Genomic DNA, 27,302 nt, shown 5'->3' with positions numbered 1-27,302 from the left:
ATATGCGTTGATATATATACATACGTCAGAAGAAGAAAGAGGCAACAAAAAGAAATTAAAATGACATAAAAAAAAAAATAAACAAAAAAAAAAGAAATAATACGAAGAAACGAGTGTTCAATTTTTTCTCTTGCCTCATTTTATTTTCTTTTCTTTTTTCATTTAGATCACAAAACTACGAGGCTTATAATTACGATCCCAAAAGAAAAATCTCGAAGAAGATTAGGCTATTGTTTCTTCTTCTTTTTTTTTTTTTTTTTTTTTAATCAATCAAGTACTTTCGGATTCATAATAATATTTGAATCTGTATATACAATATATACACATACATACGTACTTACACACACTAACACACACACACATATCAGGAAGAAAGAGACGACGAAATGAAATTAGAATGAAATAAAAATGAGAAGAAAAGAAAAAAGTAAAAAAGGAAAATTGTAATACGAAAGAAGTGTCAAGGTGCGACGCCGTGTCTATTTCATTTGTAATTACGATATAAATCCGATTTTAATTATGAAAAAAGACATCCTTGATTTCCGACGACATACTCTGAAAAAAAGAAGAACAAAAAGAATAATACCAATAAGAAGGAGAAAAAAAAAAAGAATAAGAGGAAGAAGATAAGTCTCTTTGTACGCTAGTAATTGATAATAATAGTAGTAGTAGTAGTAATAGGAGAAAGGACAACTCGAAAAGACTTGTTCCATTTCCATCTCCATCTTCATCTTCTCCTCCTCCTCCTCCTCCTCCTCTACTTTCACCTCCACCTCCATGACAATTATTATATTCCTTTGTTCGACTTTGGTGCTGGATCCAGATTCTTTTCTATCACTAGCAAAGGAAATCCTAAAATAATGCAAATCTTCGAATGACATTTTACCGATACGAGCAACGATATTTTTCTTTTTCTTTTTCTTTTTCTTTTTCTTTTTCTTTTTTTTTTTCTTTTTTTTTTTTCTTTTCTTCATACTACCATTATATTTTTTTCTCTTGGTCCTTTTCGATATACATTAATTTTTTTGTTTTGAGAAAAAGAGAATGAGAGAGAGAGAAAGAGAGAGAGAGAGAGAAAGAGAGAGAGAGAGAGAAAGAGAGAGAGAGAGATGTATTTAAATGCTGTTTACTTGTCTAAAGTACTCCAGGCAATCCTTGAACAGTTAATGTTCGAGATAGAATATATTTCTATTATTATATTTCTTAGAGAAGGAATCCACGAAAAAGTTCTTAAATGACCTTTAAAAGTACAATGAAGAATTTTTTTTTATATTTATATATATATATATATATATATATATATATATATATATATATAAATTATATGAGTTCCGAAAGGAACAAAAATTAATGTAAGATTAGTAGTTTATCCGAAAAAAAAGAAAAGAAAAAAAAATGAAGAAGAAGGAATCAAGAGAGAGAGAGAGAGAGAGAGAGAGAAAGAGAGAGTGGGGGGAATGGAAGGGGAAAGAGAAAAAGAGAGAAAGAGGAAGTCATTGATCTTTAATATCATTCAGGAATTTTTTGCTAAACTTCTAATTTTTCTCTCTTTTTTATAGACGTATCTTCAAGAAAACTCGTTCGTTCAATTTTTTATTTTATATTTGAAAATTTTTTTCTAACACTTTTTCTTTAGTCGTGAATAATTATCTTTCGTTGAATCTTTTTTCTTCTCTCTTTCTCTTTTCTGTTTTTGTCTGTTTTTTTTTTTTTTTTTTTTAATTTTTTAATCGTTCCATCATAAATAACGCAACCATAATTTTTGCATCCGATTCTTCGGTTTACAATACATTTATAAAATCTCGTTGAAAAATAAATCACTTGTGATCGTTCAATTTTTACATTTCTTTAAAATAAATTCGTATCAAAATATTCGAATAAGTAAATAAGTAAGTATATATAATATATATTATATATTCGTCATCGGTCGCGTGCAATTATCCATTCCAGTGGTCACGGAACAATGTGCCGAACGATGGTAACGCATATAAAGTGAAAAAGAGAGAGAGAGAGAGAGAGAGAGAGAGAGAGAGAGAGAGAGAGAGAGAGAGAGAGAGAGAGAGAGAGAGACAGAAAGAGTATCTTTAACTATAGTTATCACTGATGGTATTAGTATACCTATAGATATAATAATGAATTCGTAAATTTGCTTTTGGAATTCTCTAAAGAAATGTTTGACATTTACATAGGCCTCTCTCTTCTTCAGCCTGTTGAGAATATCCTTTAAAAGCATCAAATAAAAGATAGATAGATAGAGAGAGAAAGAGAGAGAAAGAGAGAGAGAGGAGGGAGAGGGAGAGAGTAAGAGAGCAATCCAAACCTTTTGTTTCCACTCTAACTCTTGCAGACTTGATGAAACAAAGCCCGTTGTAGCAGCTGCGACCGCCAAGATTTCCTTTTCGAAACTTCAAGTCTCCTTTAAACGTACGAGTCCTCTGTATTGCGCACAAAACCAATAGAAAATATGCAAATAAGAATGCTCAGTGATGTCTTTTAATAATAAGCTAAATTTGCCATTAATTTTTGCTTTTAAATCTACCACCTATCCTCACTCTCTGGGAAATATTTCTGATTGTCTTTCCATTTTTTCCTTTCCTTTTTTCCTCCTTTTTTTTCTTTTTTTTTTTTCTTTTTTTTTTTTTAAATCAATGCACTCATTCAAATCGTATGTGAGAAGCAATTTTTTCTGTTTTCTTTTTCTCTTTCTTTTATTTTGATTCTTTTCTTTCCTTTTAACTATTTCTCTTTTCTTTTTATTTTTGTTTTTTTTTTCTTTCATTAGCGCAAACATATATGCCACTGATTAAAATAAATATCAAGTGAAATTATTTTATCGTGTTTCCCTTGGGAACGTAAAGAAAATAATAATTATAATAATAATAATAATAATAATAATAATGATGATGATGATGATGATGACACAACATTTAATCATGACGAGAACACAAGTTAGCCGGCTGATATAAAAGTCCGATCGTTCTCATCATAATCCTTTTTTAATAGTCCATCGTGATTGGCCAGTGTCGTGACCAAAAACCTATTAAACCGTATGAAACGTTATCCCGGTTTCACACGAATATTGTCGACCGTATTTGTCATTGATCGTATACAGTCGACAACTAGCACGCGCGAGATCATTAAAATGACTTATGTATTATTTGCTTGTTTATTTGTTCCTTTCTTTGTTTCTTTGTTTGTTATCCTTTCTGTTCAGCGTCGATTATTGAATCGATTATATATATATATATATATATATATATATATATATATATATATACATACTTGAATATATTAAATCCGAATATTATTCGATACTTTTAAAATCAATTAATATGGACGAATTATATGAACCGTAACAAATCAATGATTGTGAATATCATTCGAATTATTTCATATCCTGAAAAACATATTTCATTTTTCCGACATGTTATTCTTAAAATTTGTAAATTATGAAAAAAAAAAGAAAAAGAAGAGTATTATTCAGTTTTATTATTAATAATACAGATTTTAAAGTATTATTTTTAAATGAAGAGGAGTATTAAAAATAAATATACTTAGCTTTATTTCGTTCTTATCATTATAGAAATATAATGTTTGAATAATTCCAATTCAAATGTCATCGATGAAAAATATAATGAAATCGAATTTAACAAAGAAAATATACGTATAGGTTTAATTATTAATTATATAATTATTTAACACTTATGTAATTTAATTTAATACATTGATGTCATTCAAAATACTAAATAATGAAATTTTTTATTTAATTTAATTTTTAATTCTCTTACAAAGAAAAGAAAAAGAAAAAAGAAGGATAAAGAAAATAATGCAATTTCACGAAAATATCTTCGCGAACGAAAAATTCATGATTTATTACGAATTTCATAATCATTATTGGCTTAATATGATTCTGATAAAAGATAAACTATGGTTTTAACTTTTGATAAAAAGAAAGGAAGAATATCATTGTCATTTAACATACACATATACACATACGCACATACACACACACACACACACACACATAATTTTTTTCTGACAGAACTAAAAGGATTATCCTTTCTTGAAACAAAACAGATCTTATTGTGTGACTTGTATTTCATAAAATATTGTGCCCCGAGTTTGTTGGAACCCGTATAACTTAGGAAGAATGACATTTTCTTTCGAAAATATCCTAATTGAAAATAACATCTGACGAAATTAATTAATTAATTAATTAATTGTACATCTCAATTAATTTTGAGGATAAATTCTACGAATATTTTCTATTCTTTATTATCTAACAAATTTTTAAACTTTTTTATTCCTTACACGAATAACATGTGTATGTATGTGTGTGTGTGTGTGTGTGTGTGTGTGCGTGTGTGTGTGTGTATGTAGGTATGAATGTAAATATATTGTCATACATTATACAAATAAATACGAATGTATTTTGTGCTATATAAAATCGAAGAATATTTTTGAATAAATTTAAAAAAAAAAAATTATAACTATAGAAGAGGAAGAAGAAGAAAAAGAAACGAAGATTTCAAATTGAATAGGGATCTTGGGGCTCTATCGAGAAAATAGATTCGAGTGTGAAAGAACAAGATGAAAGGGGAAATGAAATATCACTATATTTCATATGGAAATTGTTTAACGTAATAAAATTATAAAAGGAAAAAAATTCTCCAACATAATATCTGATTATATTGAATCATTTTATAATTAAATTTTCATCGTGTAATTAATATCGTCCATTTACATGAATTTTTCAACGAATTATCCTACTTCCAAATGGTAAACGTTCCAGTTAAAGAGAGAGAGAGAGAGAGAGAGAGAGAGAGAGAGAGAGAGAGAAAAGAGAATGACTGGAAAGTAAAGGGAAAAAAGCAAAAAAAGAAAAAAAAAGAAAAAAGAAAAATCTCGAAACGACGACGACGAAGACGACGATGACGACGACAACGACGATAATGATGATAATAATAATGATGATAATGTCAATCGATAAAACACGATTCGTTTCGTTTAAATCGTCGATCAAAATGCCAGTTGCTTTTCTTTCACAACCACGATGGATTAGAGAAGGGAGGAGGAGGGTTGAGGGAAGGATGGGAGATGTTATTGGTAATGGTGGGTAGAGAAATTCAGCCGCAAAATAATTGGCGAACGTGTCGCCCGCATATATCGGTTTAGTCGCGAATGCGCGATCGCGTGTGAGCACGATTCGTTATCTCTCTCTTTCTCACCCCCTGTCTCTCTCTCTCTCTCTTTCTCTCTCTCGTTCTCTATCCATCTTTATCCGTATCTATCTATCTCACACATGTGTATATATGTATATACATATAATTCACATTTTCTGTATGCGTGTGTCTGTGTGTATCTCTCTCTTCCCCTCTCTCTCTCTCTCTCTCTTTCTCTCTCTCTTTCTCTTTGTCTGTCTCTATCTCTATCTATCTCCATTTGTTTCTGTCTCTCTCTCTCTCTCTCTCTCTCTCTCTCTGCCTCTCTCTCTCTGCCTCTCTCTCTCTGTCTCTGTCTCTGTCTCTGTCTGTCTGTACAGGTGTTAGAATTAGAGAGGCCGGGCTCAGATATAGCATAGGCATGAAGGCCACACCCTCCTCGTTGTTACTGCTTACACACAACGTACAAGAGCCACAGAGTTGTGGTCGATACGTTTGATCCGAGTGCCGAAATCCGTTCTATCAGGTTTAACCATCCGAACATTCGAATCCGTTTCGCGTCAAGCGACATACACGATGGTCATAGCCTTTTATGATGGATAAGAAGGGAGTGAGGGGGGGAGAGAAACGGATGGAACGAGGAATATTAGGTGGGAAAACATGAATGGAAAAAAAGAGAGAATAAGTGATACTTATTTATGTCGAACGAATGTACGTGCACTTTTTCTTCTTCTTCTTCTTCTTCTTTTTTATTTATTTTGCCTTTCTTTTTTTTTTTTTTTTTTTTTATTGCAACGACAGACACTGTCTTTGTTTCGAAAAATTGCCGCGGATCACGAGAAAATATTACATATCGTTTACTTTTTTCTTTTTTTTTTTCTTTTTCTCTTTGAAAAATGACCGATTTATTTCTTTCTTTCTCCCTTTCCCATTTTGAATATGGATATCCAATTGATCGAGGTACTTTTTTTCCATCCCCTTCTTTTTTATATCTATTTTTATTTTCTTTGTTTTCTTTCTTTCTTTCTTCTTTTTTCTTTTTTTTTTTTTCTTTTTAACTCAATAAACAACAACATGACAATTTTGTATTGTATATAAAGTTACGAGATTTACGCGATTTAATCTTTTAAATAAAGCAATACCATTACGTAGAAAATTTATATCTATCTACTTCTCTTTATTTCTCTCTCTCTCTCTCTCTCTCTCTCTCCCTCTCTCTCTCTCCCTCTCTCTCTCTTATCGGATCCATTTAACAAGATTTATTACAAATTAATAATATCGATATAATATACGGCTGATAAAAGATATTAGAGTTTCCTGCTTCAGGGCGATTTCATCAAAGACGATTTTCCATGAAGATTTTCATCACAGCCACCACACAACCACCATAAGCACCAATGAGAGTTTCGACGCGTTCTATTCTTCCTACCCTCCCTCCCTTCTATCTTCTCTCCCTCCCACTTCATCCTTCCTTTCGTTCCCTTTCTGTATATCGAACGATATCCGGCTTGTTATTACCAGAGCCCACTCTCTCTCTCTCTCTCTCTCTCCGATCTTTTTCATCGTTCGCTCCGTCTCTCTTTGCCCTACTACCTCAACTAACTCCTTTCAGCTTGCACATTCCAAACTTAATCTTCTTTCGCGTAGAAGATGGGTAGAATTTCATTTACTTGTGTAGCCTCACTCCCTTTCTCCATTGACTCCAGACGCCATGTTCCAGTTTAGACGGTCCCGGAAATCGAAGTAGTTCTAACCTGTAGTCACTTCATATTGCCTAACTCAATTTCAACTCCGAGAGATCTCCTTTATTCCTTTCGAACCCTACAGCGATAATACCGGCTTTTAATAACATATTCGTGTTACAAAATTTTTATATAATTTATATATATATATATATATATATATATATATTTTATATCGAAATATATCTTCAAAGTAAGAGAATATTGTATTGATAAATTCAAGTTACAAAAATGTTTCTGTAAAAGTGTTCTTATAGTAATGTTTCTGTAAAATATTCTTATTTACATTGTAAAATTTAAGTCTCTTTTCTAAGATTATGCCTCTTGATACTCGTACAACATCGTATTGGTAAATTCAAATTATAAAAATAATCGAGAGAAAAGTTACTGTAAACATACACGTTTATCCGATTTATATGATATCTCCAAGTTAAAACTGATTTTGTATTCCAACGTTTTCTTTCCGCAAGAAAGAAATCAAATTATAACTCTGATCCTGCGTATACTGTACTTCCTGAATCGTTAAAAATAAAAAAAAAAGAGAGAAAGACAGAGAGAGAAAAAGAGAGAGAGAGAGAGAGAGAGAATAACTCTACCGTATAAGAAACAGCTGTACATAAAAATACTCTTTAGGTATTACATACTCACTTTCAGCTTTAAGTAGTATACGTATAAATGTAGCCAGACGTATCTCTCACGGTTAAGCCGATCATTCTAAGTAGAAGAGATCTACGCTTGAGTATACCTAGAAAAATTTGATATATACATACATTGTTGTTGTTCAAAATCGAAAGGTAGAATTTTCAAGAGAAGATTAAGTTTATCGATTATTTATATAAAAAAGAAAACAAGAAAAAAGAGATAGAGATAGAGATAGAAAGAGAGAGAGAGAGAAAGAGAGAGAGAGAGAGAGAAGAAAAAAAAGTTGTTCATCGAATTTCGTTGAAGCGAAAAGAATAAAATAAAATAAAATAAAATAAAATAAAAATAAGAAACACGAAATAGGAATAGAAAAAGAGAAGAAAGAAAAAAAGAAGATTAAGAAGAAAAGAAGAGAAAATAGAAAAATAAGTGTTGTTAAGAAAAGTTAGAAAACTATAAAGAAGAAGAAGAAGAAGAAGAAAAGAAGGAAGAAAAAGAAAAAGAAGAAGAAGCAAAAAAAGAAAAAAAGAAAAAGAAGAAGAACAGAATATAGAAGGAGCAACAGAAAATAGCTTGTTGCTTTTTCTATTACACGAAAATCGATATTATTTACAATAGCGTTCATTAATTCCATATTTCTGATACGTACGTTGTAAAATATACAAACTTAAAAAACTTTGTTAAAAAAAACGAACTTAAAGAAAGAATAATCTACATTGTTATCGTTATTGTCGTCGTTCTCGTCATTGTAACTCGTTATAACTCATCATTGTCTTTCGATAACATTACATACGTATTCACAAAAAAAAAATATATATATATATAGATATGTGAAAGTGAATGAGAGAAAACACATTGGAAATTTCAATGTAAGAGGGATAGACTTACCTTTTTGTGGAACGTATATAAAATGTCGAATGACATTGCACAACTTTCGTACGATGAGACAACAAGATGATGGCGTATTTGTGTGTTTGTATATGTATAGATATATATATGTGTGTGTGTGTGTGTGTGAGTGTGTGTATGCTCGCGTTACCCTTTTAGAGAGTAAAGGTACAAGTATATATTCTCCCTTTTCCGTCGAGATGTTACGTCGAGATGTTATGGCTTAGAGGCAAACGTAAGCATGTCTGACTACTACTCGGCTTCTACTACTGTGCCCCGCCTAAGCTCACCGATTTTCCACTTTTTATCAAAGTGAATGATAGAGAGATAGAGAGAAAGAGAGAGATAGAGAGAAAAAAAGAGAAAGAGAGAAAGAGAGAGAGAGAGAAAGAGAGAGAGAACTAGAGCGAAAGAAAAAATATTTAAAGCCGATATTATATATGCTCGATCGAACGAAGAAAATTCTATCTTTCTCTCTACTCTTTCACTATTTCCTATATACTTTCTTTATTTCATTCATTCATTCTTTCTTTCTTTCTTTCTTTCTTTCTTTCTTTCTTTCTTTCTTTCTCGTTAAATTCAATTCGATCAACGTTTAAATGATATATCGTTGATTTAATCTTTTAATTTAATTATCGTACTTGAAATCATAACGTTGTATAAATTTTTCTTTAGTTTCGTTTCATCCGATTAAATGTTTATCCTTCTATATATTTATATGAATTTTTGTTAGATTTATATATATATATATATATATATATATATATATATATATGTAAAAAAAGAAAAATTTTACTATTGTTTTTCGGCATTATCAATTGGAAATATTCGTTCGCATGCATTCTATGTTTTATTCCTAGTTTACACATCTTCTATTCTTTATATATATATATATATATATATATATATATATATATATATATATATATCCTTTAGTTCTTTTTTTTTATTTCATAATTTTCTTTCTTTTTTCTTTGTCTCTTCTTTCTTTTTCTCTTTTTTCTTTTTCCCGTTTTCTTTTTTTCTTTTTTCTTTTTTTCTTTTTTTCTTTTTTTCTTTTTTCTTTTGATGAATTTGGAGATCGAATCGATCAACGAGCGACAAGAGAAAGAGGGAGAGAGAGAGAGAGACAGAGAGAAATAGAGAGAGAGAGAGACAGAGAGAGAGAGAGAGAGACAGAGAGAAAGAGAGAGAGAGAGACAGAGAGAAAGAGAGAGAGAGAGAGAGAGAGAGATTATCGCTTTGCTAGGTAATTCCGTGTCTCGATTGAAAACGAAAAGAATAGTTTTCTATAAAAAGAGAAAGAGAAGGATAGAAATAGAGATAAAGAGAAAGAGAGAAAGAGAGAGAGAGAGAGAGAGAGAGAAAAGAAAAAGAGAAAAGAGAAGAGAAAGGGGAGAACCATTGACATCAGCCTCTTTTCGGGTTTCATGTAGATAAAGAGAGAGAGAGAGAGAGAGAGAGAGAGAGAAAGTCATGTAACACATAAAAAGAACTATAAACGGATTACAAAAAGGAATAGTAGTAGAGAAAGATAAAAATAGAGATAGAAAAGTTACAAAGGTACGGGCTATTGTAAACGTTCAGTTCTGATGCCTTTGATAAGAAAGAAAAATGTGAATGATAGAGAGAAAGAGAGAGAGAGAGAGAGATATCTCGATGATCGATGTGACGAGTAAGGTTTCTCTTTTCTTTTTCTTAATTACATTTTTCTTTACGAATTTTCTTTTTTCTTTTTCTTTATCTTTCTTTCTTTCTTTCTTTATTCCTTTTTCTTTTCTCTTTTTTTTTTTTACCTTGATTAATCGATAAAAGGGAGCGGATGCAAGAAAGTAAAGCATTCGTTCGTACAAGATCATAATTATACCTTCGAAGGCTCTCAGAAGTAGAAATATCATTTATTGGATCTCGAAGGAACAAATTTCTTTTTGTTTTTCTTTTTTTTTTTTTTTTGTTTCTTCGTTTAACCAAATTCGCATGCACTTTTTTCTTTTTCTTTTTTTTTCTTTCTTCTTTTTTAATTTATCGAAAAAACGAAAACTTATATTAATGAAATAAAAGTAACGTCAACATCGGTATATACGCGTATGTATTTGCATTAAAAAAAAAAAAAAAAAGAAAAAAAATAATATATAAAGAGATGGGTTTGAATGAAGAATTAAAAAAAAAAAAAAGAAAAAAAAAACAGATATAGAAGTTAAAAGTTAGAAGTTACTTTCTGAGTTTCATTTGAGCAAATATACTAGACTGTTCATTTACATATAGCTGTTCGTGAAAAGTAAGCTTCTAAAATGTGACTACTTGCCCCATAGAGAAAGATTAGGCTCTAAACTTGCACCTAATTGGCTTTACAATATATTTATTTATATATATTTTATTAATATTTATAATAATAATAATAATAATATATATATATAAATGCGAGATGTGTTGAAAAAGAAAGAAAAATAAAAATACAACAGAAAAAAAGGGAAAAGGTATCGATCCGTTGAAATTTGTGATGAATTAATCTGTCAAAGGGATTTCATTTGTGGTAAGAAGTTACTTAACCAGGAGAGAAAGAAAGAGAGAGAGAGAGAGAGAGAGAGAGAGAGAAAGAGAGAAAGAGAGAGGGAGAGAGAGAGAGAGAGAAAGAAAAAAAGGCAACGTGTACTAAATTTTAGAAAAGCAAACTCTTTGTGGAATTCAAAAAACAATCCTGGAATTTTTACGAGTAAGAAGATTTATTTGCCCTTCCGTAGTTGTACCAGAAAAAAAAAGAAAAAAAAAACAGGAGCAATGGCTGTACACTAGTATCATATTTCTCTGTCTCGATGAGAGTAAATACTTTCGTAATGCAAACATACGTACATATACACATAGATAGATAGACACACGTACAAACATACAAACACGTATGTAAATATAACGTCTATGTTTATACAATTTTTAGACGACGTATCGTAATCGTAAAGAGTCGTACTGTATATCTTTAATCCTTGAAAATTCTCTAAGCAAAAGGGATAAAAGGGAAATATTTTAAAGAATTCGCGTTTATCCTCACAACTTACCCCACCCGACCCTCCCCCCTTGTCAGCTTACTAACAAACGCTTACTCCTCATGGAAAATTCGATCGTCGTTAGAACTAAAGAATGAACTTCGTTTAAACTTTGATTTATCCATCTTGAAAAACTTTTTTTACACACCATCTGTATTAATTTCGTATGAAAAAAAAAAAAAAATATATATATATAATAATAGTAATTATTACATTTCATAAATTTCCAAATTGTTTTCATCATAATTACTTTTATTTTTCATACTTTTTGTTACAGCGAGCACCAATATCGTTGGGAAGTTTACACAAAGCGTACGTAGAATCGTTCAAGATGTCAAGGACGAAGGAACGTCGAGTAAGTATATTAGATATCATTTTTATTACTTTTCCTTTTCTTTTCATGTTGTTTCTTTCTTGTTTTTTTTTTTTGTTTTCTTTACACAAATTAATTCATACACACACATACACACATATTCAACGAATACACACGTAAATCGTACGATTGATCTTGAAAAATAAGATAAAGAGTACGAACAAGTGGCTATCATACTTTTTCTCAATTTTGAAATAAATTGTAATAAGTTTTGAAATAAGTTGTAAGTAAGTACATAAGTACCTAGTCCTTAAATATTTCGAAGGAACGATTTTTCTGATCTAACCGTCCTTGAAAACAAGTAAAAGTCGTTGAATCAGTGAAAAGACGTTTGTAGATACGGCCAATCGTCGGAAATAAGTCGTTGGCTAAGAGCCAAATCAGACAGGTTGTTAGTTTATCCTCTCTTTCTCTTTCTCTCTCTCTCTCTCTCTCTCTCTCTCTCTCTCTCTCTATTTATCTATCTATCTTTTGTGAATAGTACTGGTGCCGGACGTTGGTCCTATCTATATGGTTGTTGGTTCGGTTAACGTCGTGTATTTACGATACGTGTGTTAGCTCTATTAAACTTGGATTAACACTATCTAATTAAAACGTTCTTCCTGAGTATGCCAATTCAATGCGATTACCGTAACAAGGATGTATGAATATTCTCTCTCTCTCTCTCTCTCTCTCTCTCTCTCTCTCTCTTTCTCTCTCTCTCTGTCTCCCTTTTTCTCATTATGACAATAACATGTTAACATATAACTTGTTAGTACGTGCAAATACATTCATTATTTCTTTTCTTTTCGGTTTTTTTTTTCTTTTTTTTTTTTTTTAACAGACAAACTATATAAACACAGAATATACATAAGTATACGTACTTATAATTGACGTTAAATTTACTTGTGCGCGTGTAATTGTTATAGTGGTCGTACGTTAGTTTTAGTAATGTAAACGTTTATATACTGCTTAAACATGTTAAAAGTACAAAAGAAAGAAAAAAAAAGCGCGAACACAAACACACACATACACACACACACACACACACATACATACATACATACATGTAAAAGTACTTTGAATTATGAATGTTTTATACAGATGTACGAGCTTTTAACATCACTCGTAATCTAGGAAGTTACAAAGTACGTTCTGATATAATTAAATTACATCGTTATATAATATAATATATATATATATATATATATATATATATATGCAATGATAGTTGTCATACACTACCATGGGTTAGTCTAATTAATTAATTAATTAATTAATTAATTAGATAATTAATTATTATTATATTTTTCGTTTGACGATGGAATATGATACAATTAGGATGAAGAGAAATTATATTAGCGATTGAGGCAAAATGATTGAAATTAAAAAACTTTCGTACTGATAATAATAGAGAAATTAAATCGTACGTAATTATTAATCGAACCATTGATAGTACTCCAAAGGATAGAAATTCACGGTATAATTAACAGATATTTTTTCTTCATTTTGAAAATTCGACGTTACATAGTGAAAAGAAAGAAAAAAAGAAAAAAAAAAAGAAGAAAGGAACCAACCGAGGATGTTGTCAGCTTATACGCTATATATACCAACCAACGAATGGTATTCGTTTTATTTATGTCCGAAAATTTCATTACTATTCTACGTTGTCGAGTTAATTGAGAATCAATTGAAATTGAATTTCGTCGAAGCAATTAGGTGATACAAGTACCAACTGGCACGGATTTAAAAAGGTTTTGGTTATTGTGTAAAAATGAAAAAAAGAAAAAAAAAAAAAAAAAAAAAGAAAACATAAAAAAAAAAGAAAATACTCTCCTTTCGTGAAGAAAAAAAAAAAAAAACATTTGAGGATCATTAATTTCGCGATTGAATAAAAAAATGAAATAATAAGTACGAACTATGGTCGATATAAATGAACGAGCTTGTACCTGACAAGATTTTTAAAAAGGATATAATTGATAAAATATTTATATACTTTTCTGTACAGTTTAATATATATTTTAATATATATATATATTTTTTTTTTTCTTTTTGAAAAAGCACGATGAAGTTCGAAAAAAAAATACATAAATAAATAAATAAATACAGAAATAAATAAATGAATGCATAAATAAATAAATAAATAAATAAATAAATAAAACCAAAAAGAAAAGAAAAAAAAACGAGAGCACGTAGTAAAATAATTTTTTGATCGCGAATTCGTCGATTATGCGAGTCCGCCATTGTAATGCCGGCATTAATAAACAAACGTTTGCTTACATATTTTCGAGTCCTTTAAACTTTATCAATTGCAGGTGGTCAAACGAAGGAAGAGGTCATAGAGACAAATGAACGACTGAGAGTAGTAAGGATACGTCTCGAAGGAAGTTATGACACCGCTAAACGTGCTCTAGTAGACCTGATGTGCAAGTATACGAACAGTAAACAAGTCCGTAACGTGTTCCAACGTTACAACCTCCTGAAAGTTATGATCAAGGTGAGGAAACTTCTATCTAAACTCTGTCTCTCACTCTCTCTCTCCCTCTCTCTTTCCTCTTGCAATTATACGCTTCAACATTGACGCCTGTATTCCTTGTGCGGTTCTCATCCCTGGTCCAACTTGTGAATATTATACCGTGAAAAGTAACTTTATCCTATCTCTCTATCTTTCTCTCTCTCATGATAAAACTTAAAATTTTGCTTCTTCAGTTAGAATCTTATACGAACTAACTTTTCTTTCCTCCCTCTTTCTCTCTCTCTCTCTCTCTCTCTCTCTCTCTCTCGCTCCCTTTTTCTTTCCTTTTTCCTTTTTTGCTTAATGTCCGTAAAAAAAAAAGAAGAAAAAAAAATGCATAAAGAGAAAATAACGAGTATCCTCGAAAAGTTCATCGTTAAAAGACGTACATTAGTTAAATCTTTTTCGAAATTATCGTTGTCATTATTATTTATTTTGGACTATCAAATAACGTCACAATTTTTCCGTCTCATAAACACAAGATACATGATCATTATTATTATTATTATTACTATTATTATTATTATTATTATTATTATTATTATTATTATTAATATTATTATTATTATTATTATACATATATAGAAAGAGAAAGAGAGAGAGAGAGAGAGAAAGATAGGACTTCTATAGACTGGCTAGTAACAAAGGGATATCACTTATCACTTAAATCCGTTTTCCATTTAAAGTGTAACGCACGTATGCTCCTCCTCCAATACATAGATGACGTACATACGTGAACTATCCCAGCATGAACTTAACTTAGCGCATGGAATTTCATGTGTCCTGTTACCTGTCCGTTTATCATCCAACGCAGCTTTTTTTCTCTCTCTCTCTCTCTCTCTCTCTCTCTCTCTCTCCTCATTTGCAAAAATGTTATCCCATTTAAAACATCGTCAACATTTTATTATAGACGAAATAATAAGAATTTCTTTTTCGTGTTTTATCGAAAATTGACGAAAAATTAATGTTAAATTTCATTGGCGACAGACGTCGAGGATATTAATTTTTTTTTTCTTTTTTTTTTTTTCGAACGAAAGGAACTATTTTACGAGATCAACGAAATCGACGAATTTTATTTCTTTTTTTTTTTTTTTGTCTTTTTCTCGTGAATTTTCGAAGAACATAACATTTTTAATGTACATTAAGCCGACATATTCAATTACGTTCGTATTTACTAATTGAATCGTTCTTTTCTTTTTCTTTTTCTTTCTCGCTTCTTTTTTTTTTCTTTTTTTTTTTCTTTTCTTCTTTCCCTTATAACAAGAAAATTTATAGACAATTTTCAACGTTAAAATGAAACGCTTAATGAAACGAATTTATTTGATCCTTTTTTCTTCCATCCCTTCGCGCCGCCCTCTTCGCTACTCATACCCCATCGTTTTCTCTTTCAACGATAGAGCTATCAAAGTTACTTGCGCTGTGGTTTTGGGTTAGTTCTCGTATGTAGCATACGTATGTATTGTATACACGTACCACACCCTTAAGTATATACATAATATATATATATATGTGTGTGTGTGTGTGTATGTATATAGGTAGCACGTATTACCACCACGGTTACATCATAGTTGCGGTTTTCCTCTCTTTTCTCAGGATGTGATCAAACTGGAGACGCAGTACTGGACCCTGGTAGATATACCAAGGCAAGAGAAACAAGAAACCGTTCCTGCTTTCGTCCTGCGTGCCTGTTCCATCATGGAAAAGACACACAAGAGCGGTGAGGGCGTTAAAACCTCAGCACGATTGGCGGAGGAAGCTGAAACGAAGAGGGAACGAATCGAAAGACTCGAGGGTGAGTAAACGCCATTATCGGGGAGAACGAAAAGAAATGAACGAGGGAAAACCTTGTGAATGAGCAGAGAGAAAGAGAAAAAAATAAAGAGAGAGAGAGAGAGAGAGAGAGAGAGAGAGAGAGAGAGAGACAACGAATTTCTACGACTTTCTGAGTCCTTCATATTTTCATTACTTTTCTTTTTTACTTCCTTTTTTCTTTTTTTTCGTTTTTTTTTTATCCTTCCTTTTTCGATTACTCGTAATAAAAAAGAAAGAGAGAGAGAAAAAGAGAGAGAGAGAGAGAGGGAGAGGAAGAGACAAAGAGAAGCAAGGAAGCAGAAAGAATACATCCAATCTCTGGTGTATCCAATCAATGAGACAAATTGTCAATCGAATCAATGTAATCGATTTAATCTAATTTGTTGATTACAGAGAGACCTGGGAATAATTAGATAAACGAAAAATATTTTTGGATATATAAATGTTTGTTCAATATGTGTAGGTATATAAGACATATATATATATATATAATGATCATTTAATATATTATGTATTATTTATAGTAAACCTGTAATATTTATAGTTACTATAATTAGCTAATATAATATTTATATATATTAAATATAATTTATAAATTATAAAATATTTAATATATCATTATATATATATATATATATACATATAAATATAATTTTATATAAATAAATAAATATATAAATTATTATATATTAATAAATATCGATCAATTCTTTAACTCGCGAAAATTAATTGCAACGTAAAGAACCAAAGGCAAAGTTTCCAAGGTATCCGGATATAAAGTCCAAGTAAATTTACTCCGAAGTATCGTTCGAAAAAGAAGATGAACAGAGAAAGAGAGAAAAAAGGAGAGAGAGAGAGAGAGAGAGAGAGAGAAGGGTGTAGAAGGATCACTGATCTTTTTCTCGAGCAAAGGCCCTTTTCCTACGGCAAATTGTGCGGAAAAAAGCGACGGACGATAGCTATCGCCTTCGTTGGAAAGTTTCCAAGCATGAATAATATATTATTTTCTGTCGTACGTGCTCTCGAACGATCGACAAAAAGAAAAAGAAGATAAAAAAAGTAAGAAGAGACCAACTGAGCATCAATGAAATTTGTATCGAGATATCAGAAGGTCGAAACGCATTTGTCAGAAAATTGATATGGGCAAACAATAGAGGGGAATAAAAAGAAAAGGGATATGGGCTCGAGTAGTATGAAATTTTTTTCTTTCTTTTCCTTTATCTTTTTTTTTTTTCTTTTTCGTCTCATCAACAAGAAATTATAACAATAATAATAATAATAATAATAATAATAATAATAATAATAATAATAATAATAATAATAATAATAATAATAATAATAATAATAGTAATAATGACAATAACATTTATTTTATTTTTTGTAATTACGAGTTTAACGATTTGTCAAAGATTAAGTAAAAATACAAAAAAAAAATTTTATATATATATATATATAAATATTTTTTAATGCATAAGAGAATTGGAACGAATGACTTATGATGAAAAATAAATGTTGAATTAATTGTTACAATTTTTCATACGGTTCATTGTATATAATTTTGAATTAAGTGTCTCTCTATTAATTGATAAACTATTATTGTGAAATTTTAACCTATTTATTATCTACATACATTTCAATATCTAATTGTTAGAACGTAAAGAAAAAAAAAGAAAAAATGTATACGCGGAGAGAAAGAGAGAGAGAGAGAGAGAGAGAGAGAGAGAGAAAAAAGAGAAAAATCAATTTTACTCCAATCGAAAATACTATCGTTCGATACTTCCATCCTATCGCAATTATCAATGATTGTTATATCGAATTTAATCGTAATGGTAATTTTCGCTACTAATGGTAATTTCCCGCGTTTATTTGTTAATCATCGATATATTATGAAAATGATTGTTATGAAGCAAAAAAAAAAAAAAAAAAGAAAAAGAGAATATTATTGAATGACTCGTAAATACTTCTGCGTATACATTGTCCCGAGTTTTACCAGCAATTAATTTGTTTCTTCCATTGTTTCGTTGACGCAGGTATGACAACGGCAATGATCGAATCGGAGAATACCCAGATGACCAATGATCTGTACAGGCTGCTGAAAAAGTATACGGGACTTAGGAATCTTATTCGTGTTTTAAAGGTGTGTATAAAAAAAAAAAAAAAGATATTAAAAGAAAGTCCAAAAATAAATGAATAAATAAATAAGGCTAAAAAAAAATGGAATTACTTTTCAAATTATTTAAAATGAAATAATTTATTTCTCTTTCGTTTTCGAAAATCGAAAATTATTAAATATTCAAAATATTAAATATACGTATATGCATATAAATAAATCAATAAATATTGAAATAAATGAAAATGAAAGAAAATTATATAAAATAATTATCTGGCAAATTGTTATATTGGATATGTATATGAAAAGATAAAAAAAAAAAAAAAAAAAAAAAAAGAAAAAAAAAGGAAGAAGAAAGAAAGAAAGAAAGTAGGAAAATAGTATCATGGAAAAGGAGGAAAAGGTTCGATGGATTTATAGATTTCTCAGAGGATAGATATAACAAGTTTTTTCTATTGGCAAAAAATAAAAATTATGAACTTGTATGAGTGCAAGTGTTGACGATCGAGAAAAAGAGAACTCGAAGAAGAAATTCGTTCGAACTTTCTTTTTTTTTTTCTTTTTTTTTTTTCTTTTTTATTTTTATTTCCGAAGTATCATTTCGTCGTGTTTTCGTGCCAGAAAAGCGTGTATCGGGTTCTATCGAATATAAGGTTCGAATGAAAGAAAAAAAAAGCGAGAGAGAGAGAGAGAGAGAGAGAGAGAGAAATAGATACATTTAATCTTACCGGATACGGTGTCTTAAAACGTTTCCACGCCGATTTCGATTTAACCGACATTGCTTCGACATAACATATGGCGTGACGTTATTGAAAGCTATATACGTAAATCACTTTAACACCATGGGGGATTTCCTTTTCTATTTGACAAAGGTAAAAATCTATATAAGAGTGAAACGTCACACGTGGTAAAGAGATAGATGGAAGGCGAAAGAACTTGTGTTTTATATCTACTTTATTCTTTATCTTCTCTTACTTACCAAGAGAATGGTAAACGATAGAAAAGAAAATCCGGATTTACTGATATGAAACAACTTTTTATTTTGATCATCGTACAATAATAATCTTTTTCCTTTCTTTCATATTTCCTTCTTTTTTTCTTTTCTCTTTTTTCTTTTTTCTTTTTCTTTTTTTTTTTGCGCGTGAAAAAGAAAGTACATTTTTTAATTACATTGAAAATGAAACGTAAGAGAATATACAATCTTTCGATCGATCTTAGATATTATCGAAAAAATGATTTATTAGTTCAATGATATTTCATCTATGTAATTTATTAATTATTAAATCGTATAAATTTTATATTATATAAATTCATAAAAACTCATTTAAAATATATATGAGTTAGTAATTAATAAATTAATTATTTTTTAATAATAATAATAATAATAATAGTAATAATAATAATAATAAAAATATTATATAATAATATTCTTCTTTTCTTAGGAGGAGTACAACAATTCCAAGATATATCCTATGTTTCCACGTTACACGATCCTGAAGGATATGATAAAGGATATAATGCACAGTCCAGATTACATGGAGGTTTGTCACGAGTTGGATCAAGCATAGCGGCCGGACCCCCTCCACCGTTCGCCACGGATGACCTTATAAATTGAAGGTCATTTTGAGGCGCATCGGTGAAGGGGGTGCACAGACCATGGTATCACCTTATTCCTAATTAAATCGAAATAATTTATTATAATCCTCGGCTTTCTTTCGAGATGCTCTTTATAGATCTATCGCATTTCTTTTTATTTATTTATTTATTTTATCTTTTTTTCCCCATAGCGATAGCTCATCTCCTTTCTAATTATAAATATATGATATCAAGGATGATTAGAAATAGTAGATAAATTTTGATTTTATTTTTCTTAAACGCATCAGGACGATCGAATAATCATGATGCGAGCTTTTTTAAATCAGTTTTTCTAATCGAATGAAAATATTCAGAAATATCGAATTTTTATTATAGTAATGTAAAAAAAAAAAAAAGAAATCGAACGAACAAGAACGACGATCGTCAATGCGTTGAAATACATTCTTCTTTTTTTATTATTATTATTTATTTATTTATATTTTTTTTTATTCTTTAGTACACGTATATATATATATATTATTTACCAAGTAATTTTCTCGAAGTAATGACTTATTAAAAGCGTAAATATCGCATAAAATTACGTAGTGGAGAAGTAATAAGGAAAAAAAAAAAAGAAAGAACAAAGAAAGAAGAAGAAAAAGAAGAAAAGAATTAATAAAAAAATAAAAGAAAAGGAACACCCTTTAGATTCTGATCTCGATCGGAATAGCCGCTTACACATTCGAACACAAAATTTTAATGAGCGAATCGCGCGAAAGTTCTCATAAACTCTCGATCGCGCGGCTTACCTTTGTGATTTTTATTAATCAAAGAATAATGAAGATGAAAAAGAAGAATAAGAAGAGAAAGAGGAAGAGAAAGAAGAAGAAGAAGAAGAAGAAGAAGAAGAAGAAGAAGATAATAAAAAAAAACATACAAGAGAGAGAGAGAGAGAGAGAGAGAGAGAGAGAGAGAGAAAGAGAGAGAAAAAGAGAGAGAAAGAAAAATGTTGCTATTAACGTCGCTTGTAAAATCAAGATAATTAGATAGGAAGTAAAACACTTGGCCCTTTCCCTTTTAACACCCCATAGCCTTCATCTTCAATTTGCCGCCAACCAATCAACCAACCTCCCATCCTCCCACCTCACCCTTACTACCCTGATCATTCATATCAACAATTTCCCCGATACACATTTGTATATAATAATAAAAACGCGTGTTAGTCCTTGATAATTCGTCTGGACGTAACTGCGAAAAATTATGAAAGACATAAGTGTGAAACAGGACATTTTCTTTTTTGCTTTATGCGCTCGAACTCGATTTTCATGACAAGGCGTATGGGTTGCGTATATATGTGTTGTGTCAGTAGAGAGAGAGGAGAGAGAGAGAGAGAGAGAGAGAGAAAATAAAAAAAAGGAAAAAAAAGACAACGTTATCACGTATCCCGTACGTTATCACGATTATCGTATACTTATCGAGTTTTTGTAAAGAAGAAGAAATAATGAAAAAAGTTAAACTAAGAAAAAAAAAAATAAAACAATTAAGGAATAAAGAAAATTTAATAAAAAAAAAAAAGAAATAAAAATAAAAAACAGAAAAAGAAAACTTGATAATAACAACGGGAAAAGAAAATATGAAAAGGGAGATAAAACAGAGACAAGAAGAAGAAAAAAAACTTTCGATTTTCCGAGAAAATTTAGTCGAATTTCCGCGATCCTGAGATAAGGAAACAGTGATATCTTCTATACCTACACAACAGGACAAATAGTAGCGAAGAAAAAGAACAAAAAGAATCCGTCATTGTCTGAAAGAAAAAAAAAAAAATGAAACAAAAAAAAAATTAAACAATAAACAAATCGATAATTCCATTAAAAAAAAAAGGAAAAAGAAATAAGGCAATACCCCTCCTCCCCCAAAAGCCCCACCCTCGGCGCATACGTTTTATAGACATATCGGTGCTCTAGTCAAAAAATCAATAATAATAATAATAATAATAATAATAATAATAATAATAATAATAATAATAATAATAATAATAATAATGATAATAATAATAATAATAATAATAATAATAATAATAATAATAATAATAATAATAATAATAATAATAATAATGATAATGATAATGATAATGATAATGATAATGATAATGATGATAATGATAATGATAATGATGATAATAATAGTAATAATAATAATAATAATAATAATGATAATGATAATAATAATAATAATAATAAGTAATAAGAAAAAAATATTAATAATAATAATAATTAAAAAAAAAAGAGAAAATAATAAAAAATGAGATCACGATTTTCTTTTCCCTTTCTCGTTTGTATTTTTATTCATTTCTAATTTTTTTTACATATATATATATATATATATATATATATATATATATATATATATATTTATTCTGTTTTCATTTTCTGTTTTAAATATATCATTACAAAAAAAAATGAAGATTTAGCTATAATTGTGATAAAAATTCTCTGTTCGTATAAATAGCTAAGATTTAAGATCAAAAAGGGTGAGAGAGAGAGAGAGAGAGAGAGAGAGAGAGAGAGAGAGAGAAAGAGAGAAAGAGAAAGAGAAAGAGAGAGAGAGAAAGGAAGGAGAGAAAGAGAGAGAGGAAGAGAGAGAGACGAAAAAAATAAAAAAAAGAGAGAGAAACAAAAAGTGGGGAAAAATATACATGAATTATATTTACTGTCGAAACAGAGATTAATCGATAATACAAATCTACATATATATGTATACACATACATATAGATTTTTATTAGAATATCGTTTCTCCTGTGTCATCGTTATCATCGTTAGAATTACATTAAAGCGGAAAGTATATCACGAACAATGTCCAGTATCCTTGTGTAAAAAAAAAAAAAAAACATTTATTTACTTTTATTGTTTTATTTTTTAATTATTTTTTTGCTTTCTCTTTTTTTTTTTTTTTTTTTTATCAATCGTTGATCTCATTCGCGATAAGAAGGAAGAAAAGAAGAAAAGAAAAAGAAAAGAAAGAAAAACAAAAAAAAGAAATATACGTACGAATTTATAATTGACGTAAAAGAATATCTAATCGTTGCTTTGATTCGTAATTAATAATAAACATATCGTGAACGCGTAATCGTCGTTAAACTGTCGTCTAAACAATGGACATATAATATGTATATATAACTCGTGTATGTATACATATGTGTGTCATTGATGGTGTTCGATATTGGTTGTAATAATTAGATCGCTGCGACGAGACGGCCAATAAGTTTGCTGTCTCTCCCACTCCCCCGCGTCACCCCACGAAGAATGTGCCATTTTTTCCAAGTGCTCTACCTAATAATAAATTTATATATACGTACGTACGTACATACATACATACATATATACATACATACATACATACATACATACATACATACATACATATATACATTCACGCGTACATAGATACATACATACATGAATAACATCATTAATGAATGGTCATATATATATATATATATAAATACATATATCATAATAACAATATAATAACGATAAACGATAGAGAGACAAATACGACCGCGATTAAAAAGAGAAAAAAAAAAGAGAAAAGAAAGAAAAAGAAGGGGGTTCTCCCTTCAAAAATGCGTTTGAAAATATTAATCAAAGAATTTCTCTATGATAAAATTTTATATGTATACACATTTATAAAAACGCTTCCTTTGTTAGTGATACTTTTTTTTTTTAATTATTAATTTTAATAGTCTCGAGCGTCGACGTAACGTCGCTTAAAGAGCAAAGAGATATATCAAAATCGTTATGAGATAAATAACGCGCATACCTAAATAAAAAAAAAAATCTTTTAATTAAATCAGGAAAATAATATCGATCGGAAAGAAAAATAAAGAAAAAAAAAAAAAAAGGAAAAGTAAAAGAGAAAGAGAAAACACGGCCAAATAAAAAAAGAAGAGAAATAAAATATTCAATATTTGTAAGAATCGGGAAACAAAGCATAACAAAAGAGAACAAAATAAAACGATAATTATCAATTTCAACGATTTTCTCGATTCTGAAACCTTTTCAATGAGGTATAAATAAAATCGATTTGTTCGAATCGAGTAGCCTTCCTTTTAACCTCGACAGAGTTTTGTCTCACGTCGTATATCAATATAAGATTAATAATCGTAACATACGAGAGCAAATATATAAATATATACATTTACATATACATATATATATATATATACATATATATATTAATATATAAATAATATAAAAAGAAGAAGAAAAAAATATGGCTGATAGCCCGAAAATCAAAATACAAAATGTAATTGCGTGTCGGACATGTGAACGAATATGTTATTCGATAACAAAAAAAAAGAAGGAAAAGAAAAAAAAAGAAAAAAGAAAAAAAAGACATGTTCGGCAACGCTTATAGTCACCCCTTCCCTCCGCACCACAACTGTGTGTCCCTTATCTCTCTTAGTCTCATCCTTATCGATTACCCCCGCTCATCCCTCGCCCCTCTTTTCCTACCAACAACAACCTACCACCAATCATCACTTTCATCTCCGTCCCATCAATGTCCATATTGCTAATCAAAAGGCAGTCAAAGCAAATCATCAAAATAGATAATCAAACCCAATAGGGTCCCCACGAATATCTCGTTTCATTAAACGTCGCTGGATACAGGTGCGCGATATAGATAAATATATACATACATATATATATATATATATATATATATATATATATATATAATAGATCGATTAAATTTTGTTCGAACACAAACGATTCGGCGATATTAGAATTATCAAAGGCGTTTCTAATCGCGTATTTTATAATTCGTACAAACGAAAACGTGAGAATTTATTGAAATGCATATACGCGATACATAAGTACTTATGTATATATATATAGAGAGATATATATATAGAGAGAGAAAGAGAAAGGGTCGATCGAGAATATGACTTTAAAAGAAATTTTTTTTCCTATTTTACTTGTTCTTTTTTTTTGTCATCACTGCACGATTTAAAAGAAAAATTTTTTTTTTTATTTTTTTTATTTTTTTTTTTTTCATTATTGCACGACTATTCATTTCCGAGACCTTTTTTACCAATTTTTTATACTCGCGTTTGTATTCGTCGACAAAAAAAAAATTATTGTCCGAAAGTCGACCTACGTAATGGCACAATTAAATGATAGTAATCGATTATTAAAATTATCTTGAAATTAATTTTGTACTCTCGCCCGACCCCGATATCCAACCTAGTCAACTCTGTATATGTATATCTATACATAGGTATTATTATATACGCGTGGAGAGATTCGGGACTTCAAAGGATTAAAAGGGATAAAATTAAAAAAGAGAAAAGGAAAAAAGAAAAATACACGCTGATGGAACAAAAATCAAAGTTTACAAAGACGAAAGTATTTTTTGACCATACGTTTTTTCTTAACTTTACGATAACAGAAAATTACAAAAGAGTGAAGAAAGAAGAAAAAGAAAATAGGACGTAACGAACGTATAATTATATTGGTAAAAGGAAGAGATAGGAGTGAAAAAAAAAAGAAAAACAAAAAAAAAATAAAAATAAAATTAAAAAAAGAATCATACAGACAATTTTTCTTTTTCTTTTTTTTTTCCGAAACGGACATACATATATAACGTTACGTGAAAATGTATAATATCATCGATTAATTGGACGTTAACATTTCGTCGGAATTATTAATGAAAATAAAAGAATAAAAAAAAAAAAGAATCAAACGCGTCGAAAGAAAAAAAAATAATTAATTATCATTACATTATATTTATTAACGGTCTGCATCCAGCCAATAATCTATCAGTGAACACATTATTCGCAGTGACTGTCTATGAAATATATAGAGCTTTTATTGTGAATAACTGCTATAAATATATTATCTGTAATAAGAATTGTATATATATATATATATATATATACATACATATACATGTATATATATGTATATGTATTATTATTATAAACGCGCAGTGTTTAAGCATAAATATCGTGGGATGGGTATTTATATATTTTCTAATCGCACGTGCCTCTCTTCGTTAATTTTAAACCGAGCACATAATAACAAAAATATTATTAAATGATGTCGATTTAGGGCGGAGTATTAAATCGATATATCGGTGTGATTTATCACCAGAAAAACAAATTCTTTCGCGATTTAATTGCGAAGAGAATATGTACATTTTCATTTCTATTTATTATTTCATACGCGCTACGCGCTGGCCTTTCGCGATATATATACATATATATATACATATATATATATATATATATATATATATATATATATAACACGTATAAAGATCGATCGAACGATCGATCGATCGTTCGTTCGTTCGTGGGAGAGAAGCTTAATCGTGTTAAAAGGGAGAAAAAAGAAAAAAAAAAAAAGGTGCCACGAGATCGCTTATCGGTATATGCATAATAATTTACGCTTAAATCGAACCGAGGAAACAAAAAAAAAAAAAAGATAAAAAAGAAAAAAGAAAAAAAAGAAATGAAACAATATAACAGATATTGGAAGTAATACGATCGAAGTGCGTAACTATATATACATATATATGTACACACACACACACACATATATATATATATATATAAAAGTTTTTCGTAAATAAAATTTGTTTTAGCGAAAAAAGAGTAAGAGTAAAATTAAATAAAGAAAATAATAATAATAATAATAATAATAATAATAATAATAATAATAATAATAATAATAATAATAATAATAATAATATTAATAATATTAATATTAATATTAACATTAGTAATAAGAATAAAAAAACAAAAGAAAAACAAAATAAACAAACAAGACGCAGCCGATAATATTTTGTATGCGAGTGGGGAAAAAGAGGAAAAGAATGAAAAAAAATTAGAAAAAAAGAAAATAAAAAAGAAGAGGAAAAGAAAATAAAAAAAACAAAAACTTTCTTACGATTAGACCAATTAACGTATAAACATAAGGACGATATATAATAATTATTATTATCTATATAATGTAATTGTAAAGCGTAAAAACAAACAAACAAACGGACAAACAAATGAATAAAAAATGATGAAAAAGAAAAAAAAAGAAAAAGAAAAAAAAAAGAAATAAAAGTAAAGATAAAGGTAAAAGTAAAAGTAAAAGTTAAAAATAAAATAAAGTAAAATTACAAGTATGTGTAGCGAAAGAGTAAATCTATACTCCAATGCAATGTCTCTGAATTGAAGAATATAGAAAAAGCGTGCTCGCCTTTTTGACGAAACTAGGAGAGTGCCAAAATAGATTTTGAAAGTTTATACATACGAAAATATATAATCTTTATTTTTTCTTTTTTCATTTTTTCTTTTTTTTTTTTTTTGTTTTTCTTTTCACTTTTTTTTCGCGCGCCGTAAGAGTGTATTTGTGCATACCTACTATATGTATGTGTAATATATACATATACATATATATGGACGTTTACG

General features: G+C 29.3%; 1 protein-coding gene across 3 annotated transcripts in view; it reads left to right on the top strand.

Moving 5' to 3' along the window:
- Positions 1-21,233, top strand: part of LOC118441642 (uncharacterized) — an 89,277-nt gene extending 68,044 nt beyond the window's left edge. For all 3 annotated transcript variants that reach the window (XM_035866319.2, XM_035866318.2, XM_085657384.1), the window contains 5 exons: positions 11,750-11,827; positions 14,140-14,321; positions 15,933-16,131; positions 18,182-18,288; positions 19,704-21,233. In XM_035866319.2, coding sequence (XP_035722212.1) covers positions 11,750-11,827; positions 14,140-14,321; positions 15,933-16,131; positions 18,182-18,288; positions 19,704-19,829 — 692 coding nt within the window. In that variant the 3' untranslated portion in view covers positions 19,830-21,233. The remainder of the gene's footprint in view (positions 1-11,749; positions 11,828-14,139; positions 14,322-15,932; positions 16,132-18,181; positions 18,289-19,703) is intronic.
- The last annotated feature ends 6,069 nt before the right edge of the window (positions 21,234-27,302 follow it).

Source organism: Vespa mandarinia, chromosome 5 (genome assembly GCF_050613455.1).
Source record: "Vespa mandarinia isolate Hongniang chromosome 5, ASM5061345v1, whole genome shotgun sequence".
Classification (NCBI taxonomy): Eukaryota; Metazoa; Arthropoda; class Insecta; order Hymenoptera; family Vespidae; genus Vespa; species Vespa mandarinia.
This window is presented reverse-complemented; position numbering and strand designations above follow the sequence as displayed.